Source organism: Acanthochromis polyacanthus, chromosome 9 (assembly GCF_021347895.1).
Source record: "Acanthochromis polyacanthus isolate Apoly-LR-REF ecotype Palm Island chromosome 9, KAUST_Apoly_ChrSc, whole genome shotgun sequence".
Taxonomy (NCBI): Eukaryota; Metazoa; Chordata; class Actinopteri; family Pomacentridae; genus Acanthochromis; species Acanthochromis polyacanthus.
The window spans coordinates 38,096,615-38,119,045 of NC_067121.1; the positions used below are offsets into that span (position 1 = coordinate 38,096,615).

At 39.7% G+C, this 22,431-nt stretch overlaps 2 protein-coding genes and 1 non-coding gene across 3 annotated transcripts in view; 1 reads left to right on the forward strand and 2 right to left on the reverse strand.

The window, feature by feature from the left end:
* Nucleotides 1-12,124, reverse strand: olfml2bb (olfactomedin-like 2Bb). The gene is made up of 9 exons (XM_022206941.2): nt 11,855-12,124; nt 8,348-8,620; nt 8,146-8,253; nt 5,398-5,559; nt 5,062-5,281; nt 4,548-4,943; nt 3,957-4,133; nt 3,416-3,612; nt 1-1,725 (listed from the first exon to the last, which is right to left on the reverse strand). Exons 1-9 carry the CDS (start codon nt 12,122-12,124, stop codon nt 1,336-1,338), a joined length of 2,193 nt encoding a protein of 730 aa, XP_022062633.2. The 3' UTR covers nt 1-1,335.
* On the reverse strand, nt 7,567-7,638 carry trnag-ucc (transfer RNA glycine (anticodon UCC)). Its single transcript has one exon. It is a non-coding gene; the product is annotated as a tRNA-Gly (tRNA).
* LOC110959926 (protein Niban 1-like) overlaps nt 12,061-22,431 on the forward strand; it is an 18,334-nt gene continuing 7,963 nt past the window's right edge. The window contains exons 1-6 of the mRNA XM_051953272.1: nt 12,061-12,158; nt 13,646-13,942; nt 16,590-16,720; nt 16,847-16,984; nt 17,080-17,197; nt 18,746-18,907. Of these exons, the coding sequence (XP_051809232.1) occupies nt 13,888-13,942; nt 16,590-16,720; nt 16,847-16,984; nt 17,080-17,197; nt 18,746-18,907 (604 nt within the window). The 5' untranslated portion in view covers nt 12,061-12,158; nt 13,646-13,887. The remainder of the gene's footprint in view (nt 12,159-13,645; nt 13,943-16,589; nt 16,721-16,846; nt 16,985-17,079; nt 17,198-18,745; nt 18,908-22,431) is intronic.

A 22,431-nucleotide genomic window follows, 5' to 3' on the forward strand; every position in this document is an offset into this window, starting at 1 on the left:
TCTTTTTGAACATTTTATTATAAATTAACAAAACAGATTGTATTAAGCAGTCAGAATCGACCTTGTCTTCGGTCTTTTTTTGTTTTTACAAGGAGCAAAGCAGCGTGAAGCATGTGCTGTTAAAGTAAAAAGAGTGCATTTTAAATGAATTAACTTAATACCTGTATAAAAAGCTCATGACATGAAGCACTTCAGCAGACATACAGTAATAAAAACATACAGTACAGACGCTTGACCTGCTGCTTTCTTACATAATTATAATCGATTCATTATTCTGATATTAAAAGTATAAAGAATCAGTCTTTACTCTAAAATTCAACACAGTAAATTAAACACAAGTCTGATTAAACCTGACAATATATTTATGACCTTAACAGTAGCTTACTGACAAGAGGTTTTGGAAAGCTGCTGGTTTTAAAGGAAGCCCCTTTTTAAGGCACATGTTGAAATAAAGTTATTTCACCACAAACTCTACATTTAGTTGTTGCACTTCAGTAATGTTAGGTAATTTACTGTTTAAATAGTAAAAATTGATGCAGCAGAAGGTGAGATACCTGATCTCCTGATGCAGCATGGAAGTCATTTTTATCTTCCTGGTTTATAAGACAGGGCTATAAATTACAAGTCTTAAAACTGAAGTCGAGACAATAACCTTGAGGAGAAAAGGCTATTGTCTCAATAGTAAAACTGTTCCACAGACCATCTACAGCTATTTCCCCAAGGTAAAACATTCTCTTCATGTCTGATAAACCTGACAAAGTAAGCTTCTGCAATAAACAGTGAGAAATCCGATGTTTGTATCTGAGCTTAATCCCACTTCACGTTCATCGTATTGCCTCTGCTGCAAGGCAATGAACTCATGGAAGGTAATTTCTTATTCTTTCTTTAGTGACAGGAAGGTTTTACCGCAGTGCTCATTATTTTTATATAAAATAAACTTGCAGATCTTATGGAAGAATTGGTTTAACAAGGTCCTGTATTTACTTTTCTGGAACCATTTCTATGTGGTTAATGTGCACTAATGCATGTGATCTTTCCACCACAGTCTGAGAACAGGTACACATGGTTTCTCATAACAACAGGAAATGTTCCATTTGCTGAAACTGAGCAAAATGTGTACACATACATTTACATTCATGCCGCCCAGGGAGTTTTGTCCTTTTCCAAATACATTTCTGCCTGTTGTCTGATTTCTCTTGTAAGTGACTTCAGTGTGTGTTTGTAGTCACCTGACCGATCCAGTCATTTAGAAACAAAACACTTAGTGAATTTCTTCAGTCCTCAGCTTCATTTTAGATATGCTAAGTTGTAGAACATCCAGAACTTCTTCCACTGCTAATAAGCGAAGATGATATCATACATCATCTGATGTCCGTCGTCCCAGGCGTATAGTTTCTTGTCCAGCGGACAGTAAGCCACCTGGGAGGTGTGTGCATGCATGTTCGTGAACGCCAGGCTCGGCACAGTGTGTGTTAGCGTGTGCGTGTCGAAGGCGTACGTCACATTAGCGTAGCGACGCTCCATTGTGTCGACCGCATAAAGCACGCCGCAAACCAGGAAGCTGTTGCCATAGCGACCTCGCCGAAGACCCGTGCGAAAGGTTCGTATCGGCTGAAGGTCTCGTGGATGAAGGTGGATGAGCAGGATCACTTCCTGGTGGAAACCCTCAGTGTCCAGAGCCGGATAGAGCAGCCACAGGCCGGACTCATCTACTGCAAACTCCACCTGGAACATAAAACACGCTGTGACCCTCAGAGGACCGAATGTACAGATTTATACCTTCATTCTCATTAAAGTTAGTTTAAACACAAGACACTTGTACTCCAAACAATGAGGATGTGCACTCAATGAAGGACCTAGGATCCCCGACCCATCACTGTACACACCAGTGAGCAGTGATTCCTAACACATCTCTGGGGGTCATCAGGTGGAAACCTCCCTTCAACGATGTTTCTCCTATTTAGTCCCACGACACTTCCAGGAGGCTAGGCGTGAACTCTGGCGTCCCAGATTCCCCCCTTTAGTGCCAGTTCCCATTGCTCCTACACAGTCCAAACAGCACTGCCATGTTCAACTGACCCAGGGCTGTTTAGGAGATGCTCCAGTTAGTGATCAGTGCTGATGCTACCAGTTAGCTAGTGCAAGATTCTGAATACCTATTGCCAACTGTTAAATTGTAATGTTAAATTTCTCCTTTGTGAGATTAATAAAGTCTATCTTATCAACTGCTAAAAAGTGACAAAGAAACTATACATACAGACTCTCCAAACCCCTCTAAATGCTAATGCTAGCTACCACCATGTCCAGAGCAAGCTTACCACTGGCAAAGAAACTACACAAGCCAGCTCACCAAACTTACTAGTGCTACATGCTAATACTAACTGCTAATTGCTAAAATACTTCACTACTTCAGCCAAGCTCACCACAGACAGAGACTATACAAGCAGACTTCATCTAAGATGCAAGTATCAATTGCTAACTGCTACTTGCTAATGCTATCCAACAAGAAAAAACAAAAAAAGACAAAGACACAGCCACTACATTTTCATTACACTTACACCTTAAAGTGGCAGCTATCACTGTTTTTAGATTAACAATGGAAAACAGTTCTTAAGTTGTATGTAGTAGTGATGGGCACTTGTAGTGATAAACCAGCAGACACATTGCCTCAAAAGTATTCACCTCCCTTTGTAATGTTCCTCTTTTGTTGCTTTTAAACACTGAATCATGGCCAATACAATCTGACGTTGCTGACAAGACTTTATTTAAAAAAAAGGACAGTGAAAACAGATTTCTACAAAGTAATGGAAGTTAAAGGTTTTGGTCTGATGAGATTATAACTGAGTCTTCATCACAAATACGCCACTCTCACTATAAAGCATGGTGGTGGCAGCATCATGATGTGGGGATGATTCTGGCAGTAGACCTAGAAGGCTTGTAAATTCATAGGGTAAAATGAATGCAGCAAAGTGCAGGAAAATTCTGGAGAAGAACCTGACGCAGTCTGTAAAAAAAACTGCCCCTTGGGAGATGGTTTGTTTTCCAGCACGAGAATGACCCCGAGCACACAGCCAAAGCTACACAGAAATAATTCAAAGACAACAAGATGAAGGCAAATGTTCTGGAGAGGCTGAGTCGAAGCCCAGACCTCAAGTCTCCATACTTAACCTCCCATGTTACGATCAGAAACAAAGAATGAAGCATAAATTTCCAAGAATGTTGATTCTTTCTTTGATGAATTGTTTTCTACTCCTTACTATTTGCCGTTTTGACCTCCAGTGATTTGTAGTTTTCCTGTATCCCCCAACTAACCCTCAACGACCCTGTAAAGTCTACATGCCACAAATTTAAACCATCATGCATCATGTACTTCTCATGCAGTTAAATGCAAAGTAAAGTAGACAGTGAGTCTTACTTCAGTCTGGGTCCTGTGAGCTTGTTCCTCCAGTAAAGCATCATGTAGTGTTGTCCAGGCAGCTACATATCTGTGCCTCAGGTCATATCTGATGACATCCCTGCTGAAGGCACGGTTGTAGTAGAAAGCTCCGTTAAACACGACGTGTCCAGTTCCAGTGAAACTGTAGGGCAGCTTGTATGAATTACTTGCCTGACCTGAGCAGGAAGAACACAAAGAAAACACACATGTGACAACAAACAGATGAAAACACCAAGAGGATTAAATATCTAGAAGAAACTTTGAATGCGAGGACTGCAAACTAGAACGGTAAGCCCTCATGATGTTGAAAAGAAAAGTCACTAAAGTTATCTAATTGGTGGTCAGCTCGGATTTTAATCTACTGATCTATACTTGGTGCTTTTTTCCCTTTTGCGACTAATCTTTAAGTCATACAGATGGTTCAGAGTTTTTCCGGTTGATGCTTTAGACTAGACATGGCTAAACTGTTTGACCTGGTTCGAGGTAGTTTAGGAATCCATGCTCCTCAACTCACATATACCTGATTTGAAGGTGTCCATGTCTCGGAATTCCAGGAGATTGGTGCCATAGTGACCATTGGTGAGATAGATGACGTTGCCGTGGCCGCGAGCGTCTCTCATCCAGGTTCCGTCACTAAGGCCATAAGAACTCTGCTGCACTGGTTCGGAGATGCTGGCTACTGTGTCTTTACACACCGCTGCAGGAACACACAGGAGAAGCGACAGCTTGAATAAAAATCTACAATACATGCACTCATTTTCAGATAAATTGATACACTATATGCACACTAATGAGCCAAAATATTCTGAATCTGCCTGCCAAGTACGATCTTTGTCCTTAGCATCCCACGGTAAGAGCTCCAACCCTTTACAACATCTGAAAGACCCCTGTGGAGAAGGACCAACACTGCTTCCAACACCTGAAAACCAGACTATGGTTTGCCTTTCGCCATTCTTTACCCTAGTTGTCTGCCCAAAACAACTCTGTCCTTGTCCAAGTTGCTCTGATCTTTACACCTGACAATTCTCCTGCATCCAGCATGCCTTGACTACGAAATTCAACTGTTCATTTATCATCTTATATATCTTCATAAAGTTCCATGAGTCTCTACCAGGCTTTTTGGTGGTCTTTGGTTGGTCAGCGGGGCTCTCCGTCCAGCTGAGTCGACTCTTGGATTTAGACGCTGCAGTGGGAGATGCATCAATGGGTGGACGGATATTGGTATCTGATGATGAAGCGGTGTGTTGGGTCACAGATATGGTGGGCCGGACAGTAGTTGTGGTAGTTTGTTGAGAAGTAGTTGTCAATTTAGTTGTTGTTGGGGTGAATTCAGTCGTCGGTTTGATGGTAGTGGGAGCTGGTTTGGTTGCAGTTGTGGTTTGTTGGCTAGCTGTTGGTGGAGCTGTTGATCGATCCTTTTCTGGTCTTGTGATAACAATTTCATCCTCTGTAGGTGGCAACTGGTCAGAGATCAGCAAGTCCAATGAAGTATCCGAGGTTAGCGTAGCTGTAAGACAAGGAAAATATTTCAGTACAATTTATATTTTAGCCTTAATGTCACTCTAAAAACTGCTAACATGTCACCTGAAAGCATAATATTAACCATAAGAATGTGTTAAACTTACTATTCTTCCCTCTCCCTTTCTCGTCCCTCTTGAAGGCCTCTTCCTCTGCCTTGTAAAAGGTCACACCCTTGACAACGACACTGTTCTTGTCTTTGATTGGCTGCCTTGGCTCTGTCTTCTCTCTGATTGGCTTTTGGGTTTCTGTTTTATTCCTGAGTGGCTGTTGTTGCTGCAGACCATCTTGTTGTTGGTTTTTCTTCAGCTGAGTTTCGTAATTCTTCTGCAAAAGAAAATATAAAGAGAACAGACTTCTTATTTGAGACTAAAGTACTTTCAGAAAGCGGAGAAAATTCCTTGACTTTTGGTCTGTTAAATTTTTTTTTAGAAAGCTAGTACCTGCTTGTGGGCGTAGGCAGCTGCTCCACTTTTAGGTCCTGAATGTTCCAAATCATTCACTTTCTTTTTTTTCTGCTGGGCCTTCTTTTCTCTTTCCTTTTCCTTTGCTCTCTCCTTCGCACGTTCTTTCTCTTTTCTTTCAGTAAAGTTTCCGACGAAAGCCTGGAGAACAGATTGACATGAAGGGTGAACATCGCACAGAACCTTAAGTACAATTTACAAGACTTTAGTCAGAAATGGATTTCAGATAAATACATAGACTAGTGACAAAGTGAAGGAAAACCTAAACTGAACACAAGAGACAAAGACTGAATGATTGAAGAACAAAAATGTTTAAAAAGTGATTGTTTTCTCTCTTTTTTTGTTGTTTTATGTGGTAAAAGATTCTGAACTGTCTAACCTTAATTAAACTGACTGTCTTAGCACTGTTAAATGCTAACATAGCATTGCAGATCTGTTACAAAACCAAAGGAAACAGCACGAAAAGCATCAGCTCTGTTACTGATGAGTGGTGTCTAAACTAGGTTGACAGGTTTACAGAAGCATGAAAAAAAGATCTGTATATAGGTTCTGTCACAATATGGTGGAAAAAGCTATGAGCCCCTTCATCAAAGTCAAGAGGAAGTCGTCCAGATAGTTTGTGTTTGTCATTTGGATGCAGTCGTAGGTGGTTGGCAGCAGTTACAAGCCGGGAAAAGACGTAAACATGCAACGGTACTCCAGCTAGCATACTCTGGTTTCTCAAAACCAGGACAAAGGCTCATCCAAGTTTCTGAAATCAAGATATAATGTTTACAGGCTACTTCAAAAACCCAATAATCTCCATGACACTCAAGTCCATGTAAACACAGTCAATGTTAGACCCTAAAAAGTCAGGATAAAAACAACATCCTGAGATGTTGTCATTCAAACATAGCTTCAAATTTCAATGTGCAAAAATAAAAAAATATGCTAAAACTTATCTCACCAAGTCTTTGACATGTTAGTCTAACATTTTCGCAACTATCTTTGTAAATATGCATTTTTTTGCTATAAGAATTTCTGCAAATCAGAGCTGGTTGAACAGAAATTATTCAAAAATGTTGATATTTGACACTTAATGACCCTACTATTGCTGCAAAACATTCAGATTTGCTTCAATATTCAGGTGAAATGCTTAAAATGATATCTCGACTCCTACTTCACTGAGACGTCTTTCCTCAGAAGTATGTGTGCTGGAAGTTTTAAGGTTTCCACATCATAGTTGTGGACGCCGCATATTGAACCATGATTGGTTTTCAGGCTCGCGGCGATGTCGTAAATCTTTCTGGTTAGGACACGTGTGAAACTCATATTTAGGGCGAGCGCTGAGAAACCTTCCCCCATCATTCCACAGCACACATATGTCAGGTTTTAATACCCAACTGGAAGAAACCTGTTTAACCTATGAGAGCAGGACCATCTTCAGCCATAAACACTTGGCTTGTATTTGTGAAGAAGTTAAGAACACACTTGGAATAACTTGCACTTTGATACCATTCAGGGACAAACATGAAAGAAATTTTGGTTGCAGTGAATTTATCTTATGTCAGCATTAACCCAGTATGTTTATATGCAGTCAGATAAACTGCCGGGAGGCTGTATGAGTATGATATGTGAGGGTAATTTTCCATTTGAGGATGAATTAAATAGAGATCATCATCCTGTAAACAACTCCTCCTCCTCCTAAGACTTTATTTCATTTGTAATTTCATTATTTCTGCCAAAGAAACTCTGAAAACTTCCAACCAGTAGCCTTCTTTCTTATGGACGGCAGAGTTTAGGGTTATTTCTCTTCAAATGAGACAATACACGGCTCCAAATCAGTCAGCTTAATTTCTGTCAATAATGACACTGCAGGGTTTTAGTCACAATATTTATATTATAATGAGGTTATTGTCATAACAACCATTTTCTTGAATTTTACTCAATTGTATATATAATGTTAAGAAGAATCTTTGTGTAAAAATACCATGTGGTGTTTGGTTATAGGCGGCCATGTTGGTTTTAGGCCTGGAAACAGCAAAAATGTCAACAATGATACAAAAAGTCCCACAATTATACATTGACACTTCTACAGTTTTGTTTTTTTTAATAACAACTACATATATAGACTTTATTTACCCACAGAGGGAAATTCTATAAATATGATGCGTTGGCCGGGAATCGAACCCGGGTCAACTGCTTGGAAGGCAGCTATGCTAACCACTATACCACCAACGCTTGATAACAGCATTCACAAAGTGCTTTGACAATCAAAACACTTGAACAGACAAACAAAGCTATAGGAGACAAGTCAGAGCAGTCACTAAAAAGTAAATAGTAAAAATGACAATGAATAATTAGCTGGATTAGCATGCAACTCAAACAACTAGGCAGTTTGAAAATTAAAGAACAAGACTGAGGGTTAAAATTTAAAGTAAAGAAAAAAAGAGAATTAAAGAATTGGAGAGACGACATCACAGCAAAGAACCAGCCAGCTAAAAGTAAAATAGAAGAAGAGAGAACATCTGAAATAAACAGGACAGAATACAGAATAAAACACTAAAACTAAGTAAAGCTGAAAGCAAACGGTACAGATAAGTGAGTTTATAAAAGTGGGTTTTAAGAAGTGATTTGAAAGACATTTGTTTGTGAAATTAGTTGACATTTATTTTATTCCAAAGCTCTTTGCAACTTTGTTTTCAAAAGGTGCAATACAAATACAGTTATTATTTTCAGTAATATTACCCTCTCCATGTTGTCCACTCGGCTCAGCAGCTTGGTGGTGACAGAGTGCAGCTTCAACAAGTCCATTCCATACAGAGAGCCCTCCAACAGGTCGATGATGGTCGCCAGCTAAACAGACAAAATCACAGAGAGGTCAGAAGAAGACACTCATTATGGAAAACACCTTCAGCAAAAGTTCAAACTCAGGTCGGTGTGTTTCCACCTTGATGTCGTCTTTGCTGGCGTCCTGCAGCTTCTTGAACCTGTATTCTCCTTCGCAGGGGTTCACAGCTGAAGGTGGAGCCATGCACTCACACTTCTTGCAGTCCGTCCCCTTGGTGATCGTCTCCACGGTGTAAAAATGCTGGGATGGCGAGGACGGGTCGCTGTCATGGATACGGCCGCAGTCGGAGCGTTTGATGGGCCGAACAACGCAGCGACACACACAGTCGGACCCCGAAGAGGTCGTTCTGACTTTGTCGTAATCGCCCAGCAACTGAAAGAGAAGCACAAAGTATTCTTTCTCAGGATCTGTTTCAGCTCCACACTGCTCAGATCAAAGGAAACTGAAAAACTGTTCATTAATTTAAACATACAGTCATGAACAATACATTTGTAAAAAAACAAAACAAAAAAAACAATCACAAATTTTAATTCTTAGGTAGATTTATTAATGGTCTTCTGTGTGAAAAATACACAGACAGCAACTTGAAATTTGAGTTCAGGGATGCAAAAAGGTCTGTTAATCACCTCTTAACTTCTTGTGAGTGATTCCAATCGACTACAGCTGCTGACTCCTCTAAACAGACACAAACACAACAACGGGAAAGTCTGAAGAGCTCAGCAAAGATCTAAAAAAGCAAATCATTGACTCGAACAAGTCAACAAAGTCATTTACAGCCATTTCAAACCAGATTTAGATCCCAAAATCATCTGTTCAAACAAATGTTGTGAGTATTAAATGTGTGGTTGAGTTGTATCACTGCCATGACCAAGAAGAAAGCACAAACTATTACCTGCTGCTATAGAGAGTTGGTTAGGATGGTCAAGACTTAAACAGGAATCACCAATAAGCAGGTCTGCAATGAATTAGAAGCTGCTGAAACACAGGTGTTAGTGTCCACAGGCAGGTGAGTTTTGCATTTACAGGCTGCCGTCCAAGAAGGAAGATCTTCCTCTAGAACCTGAAGTCTCAGCTGAAGTTTGCTGCTGATCACATGGACAAAGAAAACACTTTCTGGAGAAAGTTCTGTGGTTGGATGGGGAAAAAGCGCTATTTCGCTACGATGAGCAGAAATACTTTTGGTCTAGAGAAGGTGAGGTCTTTAATCCTTCATCAGGTAAGTGATCATATTTGGTAACTCCCACCTCTCAGTGAGGTCGAGAAACGTGGTTTCCACCCAGCCAATCAGCGAAGATCACTCTACGTTATTACAGCACATTACATCGTGGCATTTGACCAATCAGCAGAGGCCTGGAACGGATCAAACTTTCTCTTTTCTCCAAAGTTTGAAAAAGACAGACTCCTCTTCCATATTTGTGGTCAAAACATCAAAACTAACCATGGTTAGTTGACAAAACTCACACATTTTTCAGTTGAGTAGTTGTACTAAGTGATGATGTATACATTTCTTGAAATGTTTTTTTTAACCACTAACAGGCAATGACTTCATTGACTTTGAATTTCAACATCCATCCATCCATTCTCTATACACCGCTTTATCCTCATTAGGGTCGTGGGGGGTGCTGGAGTCTATCCCAGCTGACTCGGGTGAAGGCAGGGGACACCCTGGACAGGTCACCAGTCTGTCACAGGGCTACATATACAGACACACAATCACACTCACATTCACACCCACGGGCAATTTAGAGTAACCAATTAACCTCAGCATATTTTTGGACTGTGGGAGGAAGCCGGAGTACCCGGAGAAAACCCACGCATGCACATGGAGAACATGCAAACTCCATGCAGAAAGATCCCAGGCCCAGGCCGGGATTTGAACCGGGGGATCTTCTTGCTGCAAGGCAAAAGTGCTAACCATTACTCACTGTGCAGCCCTCTGAATTTCAACATGAAAATGAAAAAATCTGAAAAATGTCACAAAAGTTAAAAAAAAAAGTCTTATGTCCTCAAATCACACTCTCGGGTTAAAATATTGAATTTCAAAGTTTTCCAATGAGTGCCCTTTAAAGGGTTAACCCCAAGAAAACAAAGCCTATCGTGAAGCATGGTGGTGGCAGCATCATGCTCTGAGGCTGTTTCTGCTGCCAGTGCATTACAAACGGTAAACTGAACAATGAATTAGGAAGATTATCCTTGCATTTCTCAGGAAAACCTAAAATCATCACCCAGAAGGCTGGAACTTGGATGCAGTTGAGTTTTTCAACAAGGTAATGACCCAAAACACAAATGAAATATGGTCACAAAATGTCTAAATCGGACTAGAATTGGGGTTTTAGATTGATCTGATCAAAGTCCCGACTTAAAATTCATCAAGAAAGTGTCAGAAAGTAAATAAATGTAGTTGAACTGCACCAACTCTGTTAAGAGGAGGTCAACGATACAATTAGAGGCTTGTGGATGGAAACCAAAAGTCACTAGATTAGGTTAAAATGGCCAAAGGATCTTCACCCAAATAATGGAATCACTGTATGTATGTTTTTGACCAAGCAGATGTGGTCATATTTCCTATCATACATCTATGAAAAACTCAAAATGCATGATTGTTTCTCCTAACAAAGATGCACGTTTTTCAGTTCCTCCATCACAGAAAGTTAAGAATTATGGGAAACTCAAGACCAACATAATATACACCAGAATATAAACTATTGTTCACAACTGCATATCTGACACTTTGTACTGGTTCGTATACTGAACAGAAAAGCAGTAACTGAGAGTGAAAAAGCAGCAGCGGTATGTGTGATGATGGGCAGCTGCAGTGGTGAGCGTCCTCTGGAGAAGAATAGCTGCAGGCGTTTACAAACAGGCACTTACTGGTTTGGAGCATGTACGGTTTGAAGGATATTACATAACCAGCCGCTAGAAGGATGCTAAGTGTTACCATAGTGCACACACACACAAAGACACACTCAGCTCTGGCTTCCATTTACCACGTCATTTAAGCCCCACTGACAACCTGGGGGTTTGGGTTGTGTTTAAAGGAAAAATCAAGTACAGACGAAGTCCTGCAAGGAAAACCCCGCTGTGTCTAAAATCCTATTTCATAAGGGAAATGAGAAATTTAAGGGTTTACGGTTACAAAGCAGCATGAGTCCTAAAAGCACAAGTGCCTTTAATTCTCCTGTGGTTTTCTCCTGATGAAGTGGATGGAAAGTTTGGCTGAGCTGACTTTCAAAGGAGGATTTCTGATACACAATGGATCAAAGGAAGTGGAAAGTTAAATAGGTCGAGCTAAGGTAATACTTCCCATAATAATAATAATAAGGGTTTTTATGAACTTTCATGGCGCATACAGAACTTCACTTGAATTCAGATCAACTTTACAGCCGATTTACAGTGAAAATCTTGCTAGAAAACTATTTTTGAAGGCGATTACTTCATTGTATTGAATGTTACTTGGGGTAATAAATGATGCCGAATTAAAAGGTGCTTCTACTTAATCTAAAAAACATGTGTAACTTTCCTCCTACTGCTTCTGTGCGTTTGCAGAAACTGTTTCATCAATAATCCGCAAGTTCGCTAATGAAGTTTTGAATAAACTGAGCTCACCTGGCTGATAATGTTCTCCTGGTTGTCCAGTTCATCCTCCAGAGGCTCGGCAGTGGGAAGCTGAACCGTCCCCGGGAGATGCTGCTCACCTCTCCGCTGGCTCTCCTCCACTTTACCCGCGGTCGGAGCATCTTTCCCCGGCTGACTCAGCTCCTCAGCCACGGCCTGGAGCCTCTCATCTCGGGGTGGTTGTGCGCTCCTGTCCGCCTCCAGAGCGTCGAGTCCGCTCACGGCGCAGCACAGAATCAGCAGCGACACTCTGCGCCACATTTCTCCAGAAGTGTGCGTTGAAAACCGCTCTCAGGTAAATGTCAGGTAGTGAAGAATAAATGCAACTTAAAAAATGCAATTAAATGAGTTTCCAAACGCGTAAAAAATGAAACTTTTTGAACTATGACCTTGTCTCTGCAAATTTAAGTGTAAAAAAATGACAGAAAAACTAATAAATTCTGATTAAAAATACCAAATTCATAATAAAAAAAATTAAATGCAGACTGTCCGGGTAACGTGTCCGTTACCGACAGGACAAACCGATCCACCGGCTCCGGTCTAAACACGACTGACCGCGCGCGAGCCTCGCAGAGCAAAGAGAGAGGAGAGCTCGTGCAGTTAGAATCCAGGTTGGACACTAATTACTGCACGAGCAGCTTCCAGCCAATCAGAGCAGCCGATGAGCAATAGACAGAAGCTCTGATTGGTTAAATGATACAGATGCGGTCCGTTTTAAAACCGCCTCATCAATATTAAGGTGACATTAAAACAGATGTTTAAACTCTTTATTTAAACAACCTTTTAGGTGCATTTATCTAAATATGATCCATTTTCTGTCACATATCAGGACTGAAACACTAAAGCACTGTAGAAAAAACTAATGTTGTTTTTACAGTAAAATTGTTTTTTTTTGTCTTATTTTTGTCATTTTGTGTTTCATTTTCGCTGATTTACGAATCATTTTTGTCGGTTTGTGGATTTTTTTTATCTCGCTTGTGTCGTTAGCTTAGTTTTTTGTTTCTCGCTTTTGTCCTTTTTTTTTGTCAAATTCGTCCATTTTTTTTTGTCTAAGTTTTTGTCCCTTTTTTTTGTGTGTTTTTTTCATGGTGTTAGTTTCCAGATGGCTGGAGGTGGTTTCTTCAGGACGGATATTTATCTTTTCTAGGTCATCGACTGGTTTTTGTCTCCACGGGTTTGTTTTTTTAGAAAACTGGTTCTTTTGGCTGCCCTGTACCAAAATATTGGGCTCCAAGGAAAATATGAGGAGGAAAAGCTAACACAAACATCTCACAATATAGTGGAAAACAATACACACCACAAATGATCTCTCGGAGGACACAGAGGAGGATGTCAGCCGTCTGGTTTGAAATAAATTGGGTGTTACCAAACCGAAAGGAGCAAATTAGTGAGTTGGTTTGGTGAAGTCAGAGTTTTATGCAAGTGACAGAAAAAAAACACAGCAGTTGTGTCTTTCTTTGCAGAAAAAATATGACTTGCCATAGCAGAAAATCTAAAGGTGTATCTATTGACTTTAACTAGACAATAAGTAAGGCTGTTTAAAAAACAAAACAAAAAAAAACAAACTCACTTTTGGGTTTATTTTTATTGTGGAAATTCTGAAAAGGTTGTATTATTAAAGCAAGATACAGACATTATTTTAAAAGATCTGAATTGTCAACAGACATACAGTGAAAGAAAAGAGAATAAGTGTTTACGATGCTCATCTTTTCGTGCTTTTTCCAGAACTTTATCACCATTATAAGGCTGGTATTTTGTCAGATTGTTGCCGTTTCCTCTCAGTGTACCAGCAGATGGCCCTACATGATGCTGGTCTGACACACTTCAGTCATCCTTTAACGTCCCGCCCAGCTCACCACACACTGACTCAGAGAACAGAGGAAATGATCTGAGCAAAACCCCTCTTTGACACATCAGAGCTGCTCCTGCTGCGAATGGGCTTCCTGTTTGCTCTCTGTATACATATTCAAGTCATCTAATTCAGCTTCTGCAGAGTAACTTGAGAGAAAGAGAAGCGTTACAACATGGGAGCATCTTCCTCTGGCCTGTTGGATCAGGCTAGAATCAGCCACGTCAAAGGTAACCAAGAAACAAATCACTTTTTTTTTTTTTTACCTGTTAATAACAAGTTTGATGGTTCAGGTATCTAATGTCTGAGTAAAGTGGAAAAATAGAGAGGAAGAAAGATGGTGTGAGTAAAGTGATAGAAGCTGTAGAGGCGTGACTAGGAGTTCTAGTAGTAAAAGTTGTTGCACAAGTTGTACATGCAGTGGTATTGCATATTCATTGTGTGGCAGCTGATAAAAAGATACATTTTTGTTCCTTAAAGTGTGGCATTACATTCTCTCTTTTATTCTGTCTTCTAATTTTGATCGCTTATTGGGATTTAAAGGCTCGTAGCTGCAGCTTCACGCGTTAAATGTCAGATTCATTTTATTTGACAGTTTATATAGCACCTAAATATAAGCGATTTCCCAGCATTTACACTGAAAACCCCACTACGAGGAGCTTATTCAAATACTTTTTGTCATTTTGTGCAGTTTTGTAGTCATGTTGTGTCTTTTTGTGTTTTTTTTTTGTCTGTCTTTGTGCTCATTTTCTTTCTTTTTTAGTTAATTTTCAGATTGTTTTGTGGCCATTTTAGGTTTTCTGTGGTCATTTTGGAGGCTTGTGTGGAGCTAACTGCATTCTGTTTTTTTTTGTTGTTTTGTGTATCAGTTTTATCATTTCGTGTCTCATTTTTGTCATTTGTGTCTCGATTTTGTTGTTTTCTGTCTTGTTTTTGTCATTTTATGTCCCGTTTTGTCGTTTTGTGTCTTGGTTTCATCATTTCCTGTCTTGTTTTTGTTTTTTGTGCCTCGTATTTACTGTTTTGTATATTGTTTTGTCATTTTGTGTCTTGGCTTTCTCGTTTTTTTGCCTCATTTTTGTCATTTTGTGTCGGTTTTGTCGCTTTCCGTCTCTTTTTTTGTTATTTTGTGTCTTGTTTTTGTCGTTTTGTGTCTCAATTTTGTTGTTTCCTGTCTTGTTTTTGTTATTTTGTGTCTCGGTTTTGATGTTTTGTGTTTCGGATTTCTCGTTTTGTCATTTTCTGTCTCGTTGCTGTCATTTTGTGTCTTGTTTTTGTCGTTTTGTGTATATTTATACAGCACCTAAATATAAATGGCTTCAAAGCATTTACACTAAAACCCCACTACGAGTAGTTTATTCAAACATTTTTTGTCATTTTGAGCGCTTTTTGTAGTTGTTTTGTGTGTCTTTGTGCTCATTTTGTCCCCTTTTTGTTCATTTTCAGGCTGTTTTGTGGGCCTTTTTAGGTGTTTAGTGGTCACTTTGTGCATCTTTGTGGAAGTTTTCAGTCTGTTTGTGGTAAATTTAGGTGTTTTTGCAATTTTTTTGTGATTATTTTGTGTCTCTCGTCATTTTGTGTCTTTATATGACACTTTTCTGTCTCAGTGAGTCATTTTGTTTTTCTCGTGGTCATTTTGTGTTGTTTTCTGAGTCTTGGTGCTTGTTTTGTTACTTTTTTTTGTTCCTTTTTAGACTGTTTTGTGGTCATTTTGGAGGCTTGTATCAAGTTAACTGCATCCTGTTGAGCAGCGTTCGTGTATTTTTGCCCTTATTAGACGGTTTACAGAAAACAGGAAATGCGGGGAAGAGTGTGATATACAAGCAGGGTCCTGACAATCTAAGGGCATTATGGGTATATGGGGCTCACTTTAACCATCGGTGTGATAGGAGCACAAGAAAGAGAGTTGTAATTGTAAGTTGTGAGTTCATTTAGACTTTAAATGAACACTGTGTGAATTTGTGTGTGTTCCTCAATGTGTGCATTCCTATACGTGTTATCAGCACGGTCACATCCTGCCTCTAATTCCTCCTCCAAACTAGAATGTAATTACAGCCATTTCCAACCATTATATTATTATGGGATATATCTGTCTCTATCTGTGTTTGTGTGTCAGTCTGGAAGATGAAAGTGAGGCCAGAGATCGACCCAAAGAGCGCATGATACCGAGCACACTCTGTAAACAAACCATCAGCAGCAGATTATTACGGCTCCACGTTCACGGAGTTCAGAGGTCCAGAACAGAAAAGTCACTGGTGGAGGGTTCTGGTTGTTCATTTGACAATTTCACACAAATTAAGTGATTTCACGCCCACAAACTGTGACTCTGTGTGAATGTAGTCGTGCATTTCCATCAGTTGTTTGCTCATGCATGAGTTATTGTCGTTCTCTTCTCACCTCCCGTCCTGCAAACTCATTACTGAACTAAGAGCAGCATTTAGTCATTTTGTGTCTCATTTTGTTGTTTTGTGTCATGGTTTATTCACTTCGTGTGTTGTTTTGTCACTTTGTGTATCGGTTAATAATAAAAAATGACTGGATATCACTAAAATGTCAACTAAATAACTGTCAGAATCTAATAACAACCACCGTCTAATTAGCTAAACAATAATAAAATGACATTATTCAGAAATTGCTTTGATTGTGTTTTTTATTAAGTTGAGATAATCATGGCAGGTATTTCTTTTTGGAAATATATCAAATTTTTTATGGAAAATAATAAATTGTTTTATTGTTTTAATTGTAAATTCCATAAAGGAATATTTTCTTCCTTGAATCATAACTTTTAGATTACACATAAGTGGAAAAACTAATATCATGAAGTGTATGAAGCTGCAGGTGTTTTGCAGAGGAAAAATTCTGTTTGTGTGCATCCAGGACTTGTCGACAGCAAGTTCCAGACCTTCAGTGAGTTTTACCGTCAGCAGTACTCTGTCGCCTACTTTGAACATTTACACCAGGAGGTGGAGCCTAAGAAAGAGAGGCGGGGCCTATTGCTCACACACAGGGTAGGAACTCATCAGTTATCAATCCATCCATCACCATCAATCAATACTGGTTCACTCTAACTATAAATGTCTGATAATTCTTAATGATGATGGAGTTTAATCAGCGTTGTTTGTGTGTGTGTGCAGCCTCAGTATCCTCCAGAAGAAGTGCTGTATCAAGGAAACGTAAAGTTGTCCTGCTGGGACGAGCAGGGAAAGAAATGCAGAGAGAGATACGTCGTCCTGAGGAGAGGCTACAAAGTGGAGATACATGACAACTTGGAGGTAACGCACACAAATACACATTTCCACACACAAAACATGACATTTGCTGTCTCAGTGATTCGTACTCTGGTTGCTGACCACGTTTCCGTTTGTAGACGTTCAGTCGTGGAGGGGCAGCTAAGTTGGTCCTACAGCCAGCAGGGGGCAAAGTGTTCACCTCAGAGGAGGAGTCCAGAGCTCACCTGGAGAAAACCTGCGCTGCAATACTCAATGGTATTTAACGTTCTCTAGTGCCCAATCTAGATGTCTGCTATCCCTTTCTCTTTCCCCTCACCCCAACCAGTTGAAGCAGATGTCTGCCCTCCCTGAACCTGCTTCTGCCAAATGTTTATTCCTCTGAACAGGGAGTTTTTCTTCCCACCGTCACCAAAGAGCTGCTCATAAAACTGCCAGGTCTTTACCTTACAATGTGAAATGCTCTGAGATCACTTAGTGTTGTTAATTGTCACTATTCAGGGGATCCGGGATTTTCGTCATAAGTCAGAACTCCGGCGAAAATGTAAACCATTACATGCATCGCCATACCAATCAGTTCTTCAAAAAAGTCATAAATACCAACAACTTTCATGCATGTATGAGTCATTTTAGAAGAAGATTACAGAATATGTTGCACTGTTTTTACAACTTGATCTAGTAATGTCGATGTCCGTCGTTGATTTTCCCTGTTCTGAGCGTTTTATTATATCTAATTGCACTTCCATGGAGGTGGCTTTCCTTTTCTTTAAAGCACTGCCATCAGAAGAGTCTGACTTACACTTGGGAGCCATAATGAAGGTAAAAAGTTAGTGAATGTAGCACAATCCAAGGTGGAGTACAACCGGAGAATGGAAACAAAACCGTCTTATAGCACCACGTGACGACGTATTCATCTGGTTTCACGTAGCCACTTCAGACGTAACGACGAAACGCTGTAAGTCGAGGACGTCGTAAACCGAGGACCCCTTGTGTGTAGAAAAACACCCAAACTGAACTAAATTTGAATTGAATAATACAAAGAAAAACTTAAACTATCAGCACAATTCACACAAACCTGGAATCCACCCCAGTCTCCTCATTCGTTTGCTGTATTTTCCTCTATAGAGCATTATTATAAAAGAGATGTCTGTAAAAATGTTAACAGCGCGGGTGTCAGGATGCAATCTAAAGGTCAGGATTGGAGCCGATCAAATCATTTCTTTTTATCTGATTGGTATCGGCATGAACTTGAGTCTGATCCCTCATTTACATCTGCAGTGACACGGGTTTTAAAGGGGTTTCAATATGTAGTCATCAAGATACTGGTTTCCACCATTCTTTGGAGCTTGTGGACCTTCTCCACACAACATTTCAAACAATGTATAATCAGAGCTTTACGACAAGGTTCATGACCACCGACGTAGTATTAAGGAACAGCTTCGATGCACAAACACCATTTATCCCTTAATGCATTGCAGTCGCAGCTATTAGATGGATTCCATTGAAAAAGAAGGGAGAACTTAGGAAACTCAGGAAACATGAGGGGAAGTATGATGAATTTCAGATTGATGTACTTCCCATTTTACAATAATAGGAAGATAAAATTTGCTGAAACTGTGCTATTAAGACTTACTGAAGGTCTCAAGGTTTTTGGGCTAAACGAAACTTACCAAATCTGGATGGATGGATGGATGGATGGATGGATGGATGGATGGATGGATGGATGGATAGATAAAGAAAACACTTCTAGTTTTAAAATCTATATAAATATTAATTGTATATGTGCATCTCTATTTGTGTGTCCAGGAGTCAAAGAGGATTCTTCTTCAGTGGTGTCATCTCCAGATGTGTTTGCTGTCTATCTACACCTGCCCTACATGGGTCACACCTGCTTCCTGTTTCAACAAGCGGAGGAACGATATCACTTCCTGTCTGGCCTCAAGACGTGCATCAGACACTGTGGTCTCGGTAAAACACACACACTTTCACTCTATGTGTGACATATTTAGTGCAATTAGCAGCGTTCAGGGCTGAAAAATGAAGACAAGAAAGGCACCAGAAACTGCAGTTCCTCAAATGACCACTTGAGGCAGGCTGTAGCATTCTCATAGACATCTATGTTAAAATGTCCAACTTTACAGCAGAAATAAACATGTTTACAGCCTGGAACAAAAAATGGTTTTAGTCACTGTAGCTAGTTTTCCTGTTCACATCCATTGTACTGTAGATAGATTATTAAACAAGTCACTCATTTAAACTGTATTAAGACTTGAAGGTCGGCATAATTAAGAGTGTCAAGAGATGCTTTCATGGCCGATCTCAGCTCCAGTCACAATCCACACATCTTTGCCTATTTCTGGATTAACCACTTTGGAATAATCAGACATCAGACCATCACTGAGCTCCAAAACTGCTGCTCAGGAAATATATGGGGGGAATTACTGTTTGTCCATCTATTTTGGGTTTTCATGTTTGTTTTTGTAGGATCAAAACCTCTGCTTTAAATTAATCAGGTTAATTTGTATAATTACTAATGCTGAAGGGTCTTAGCTTTAATATTTATATTAGTTAAGTTCTGTAATTTATATTATTGTAGGCTCTAACCTGTTCCACCGGATTAAGAGGTCTGAAAAAGCCTTGTTCCACCTTTCACTACCAACGGAGGTTCTAATCATTGGCACAATCTGGAGCCCCTGACTCTATTCTGATGAATTTCCAGGTGTGATAAATGAAGGGGCGTACAGACTTTCTCCAGACGCCTACTTGGTTTCAGCATTTCTTCAAATGACCACAAAATCTGAGTTTTATGTGTCATTTGTTTGAAGATACCACGTTCACCTGTAGGCAGCGTTTCAAGGAGGATCAGGTGTTTGCTCGTCCAAATATGATTAGAAAGTCAACAGTAGTTATGACGTTGTCACAGGATTTTATGTATAAAATAACTCACCATAAGTTATTACTTTTTGTGGCCACAATAGTTGCTGTTCTCCAAAAGTTATATGATCAAAGTTTGGCATAAAGACCGGAAGCAGAGGTAAACCACTAGCTTTGTTCTGCACTGAAAGTTTATTGAAAAGTTAATAAAAATAAATCACTCAGTGTAAAAATCACTCATATTTTTGCTGATGGATTGTTTACAAAGTGAGATGCAACATACGTCCTGAAAATACGTCCTGATTAACGTGCATTTGGAAACCGTTTCAGTTTTTAACTGCTACATGGTATCTGAGTGGTTTGTGCACAGTCAGACGAGGGTATAAACTATGTGTTGCTGCCGGTCGGCTCGTCTTCCGTCATGTTGTGGCAGTTGCCAGGGCGACAGATAAAAATATTAATGCTGTTGGCTTCCTGTGTGGTTAGCAAGGATACAAACCTAAAACAAACCCCACTCATCACTGGAAGCTGTGAGGTATCAGAGTCACATCATGTCATATCTGCACCAAGACGTCCTCAGCAGGGACAGGAAGCGACACGCCAAAGGCCGATATTAAAAGAAGCCGCAGCACAAAGAACTGTGTTGGTCTCATTAATGCCAAGCTAACACATCGGTCTCTTCTTTAAATATTTCCTTCGCTGCTAACATAAAAAAAGTTTTCTTAAAGCTACACTAGTTGATATGACTTGCTTGTTGTCATTGAGTCAAATGACCGTTGGTAGCAAAAAAAACCCAGAGATTTATCACTGAACACTGCAGTTGTTTGATACGTTCTGCTCATTATTTTTGGTTTGAAAACACACAAACTGATTATTGAGGATTTAATAAGGCAACTTTCAAAAGCCTTTAAAAGTCACAATAGCATCCATCCATCCATCCATCCATCCATCCATCAGGCAGCAGATGATGCAGGTCATTCCAGACGTCCCTCCCTCTAGCAACACTTTCCAGCTCTTCCTGGGGGATCCTGAGGTGTTCCCAGGTCAGATGAGATACACAATCCCTCCAGCGGGTTCTGGGTCTGCCCCGGGTCTCCTCCCAGGTGGATGTGATCGGAAAACAGTGCATTATTCAGAAATAGGACGTCTATATCCATAGTAAGCTCTTGTAGAATTGTACTTCCAACAGATTCTCCAACGCTCCTCTTCTCAAATCGATGACCTCAGCGAGGAAATGATCTCGTGCCAGTCAGTTTTTAGCTGTCCTCGTGTGATTCATACCGATGGTGAGAATCTGAGCTACACTTCTGTCAGCACTAGTGGAGCTTTCTGTTCCTCAAATTTCTGCAATCATTTTGGCAAGAAAAGAAAGCTTGAGCTCCTTATGGGCAACCGAAGACATAACATTTGAGATTCAGTGAAGAAGGAAACACAACATAAATCAAAGAAGACACCGATTAGACGGCAAAGCAAGACGTGTAAGAGCTAAAGCTGAACGACACAAATCAGAGCCAAGTCAAAAGCAGCTATATAAAAAGTTCCCTTTTTATAGCTGTATTGACATTGTATTTGTTTCTCTATGGGGTTTTAAATCGTTATCTGTTATCTTGGGGGTTATCTTGGCTTTATTAGGTGGCTGGCAGTATAAATATGATGTGAAAGGAGAGGGAGTTGGAAACTGTAAGCAAAAGGTCAACTCTAACACCTACAGAATACCAACAGAAGTGAACACATCCCTATGAAACGCCATGTAAATGTCAGTGATTCCAAACTGTTTCATTTCTAAGCTGAAGAGTGTTTTGTCTTTTGAGTATTTTAAATAAGAACTTTAGAAAGACTATATTGAAGATTAATTCCTCAAAGTAGAAACTCATGGCAACAAAAGTGAATAAACTCGTGATTGTTGATGCATAAGTTAGAAAATCTGTAGCCGCCGAAACGACATTGAAAAGATGTGATTTCCAATCAGTCTGACTGCAGAAGAACTTCGTTACGAAACTTGAAAAAGATGGAGAAAGACAGACTAGTGACCAGCTGAAGATGTACAAATTCAGGTGTCAGACAAACGATGTTCACATTTTTGTTGACATTAGAGAAGCAGTTTAAAGGGACAAAAAGTAAATTAAAGCTAATGAAAAACACAAAAGTAAACTGTCTTCAGAAAACCAGAAAGATAAATGACATTAAACACTACTTCAGTGAAAATACACTTTTTACAGTGAAAGAAAAATTCTCTCAGATATTAAATTACATCTCAAAATGACAAGTTTTATGACACTCTTTGATTCAGCACCTGTGCAGTTTTAACATTTCTCTATCAAGATTTCTACTCATAAAAGAATCTGTGCAACATTATTGATATGTTCAATATTGTTCTTTTCACGTCCAGAGGAATTTGGACAATCTGAGCTAGTACTTATGCACACAAAGTTTTAGAACGCTCCGATTTTTCCACTTTTCAAGTCCAATGAATAGCTTGAAATGGTACAAAGGGAAGTGGTGAACAGCCAGAGGATTTTTTTTTTTTTTAAAAGGTAAGGTTACCCAAAACTGAAAATAACGAACATTTAATAATTATATAAAGTTCAGGGAGCAGAAATGGGTTAACAACTTAAAGC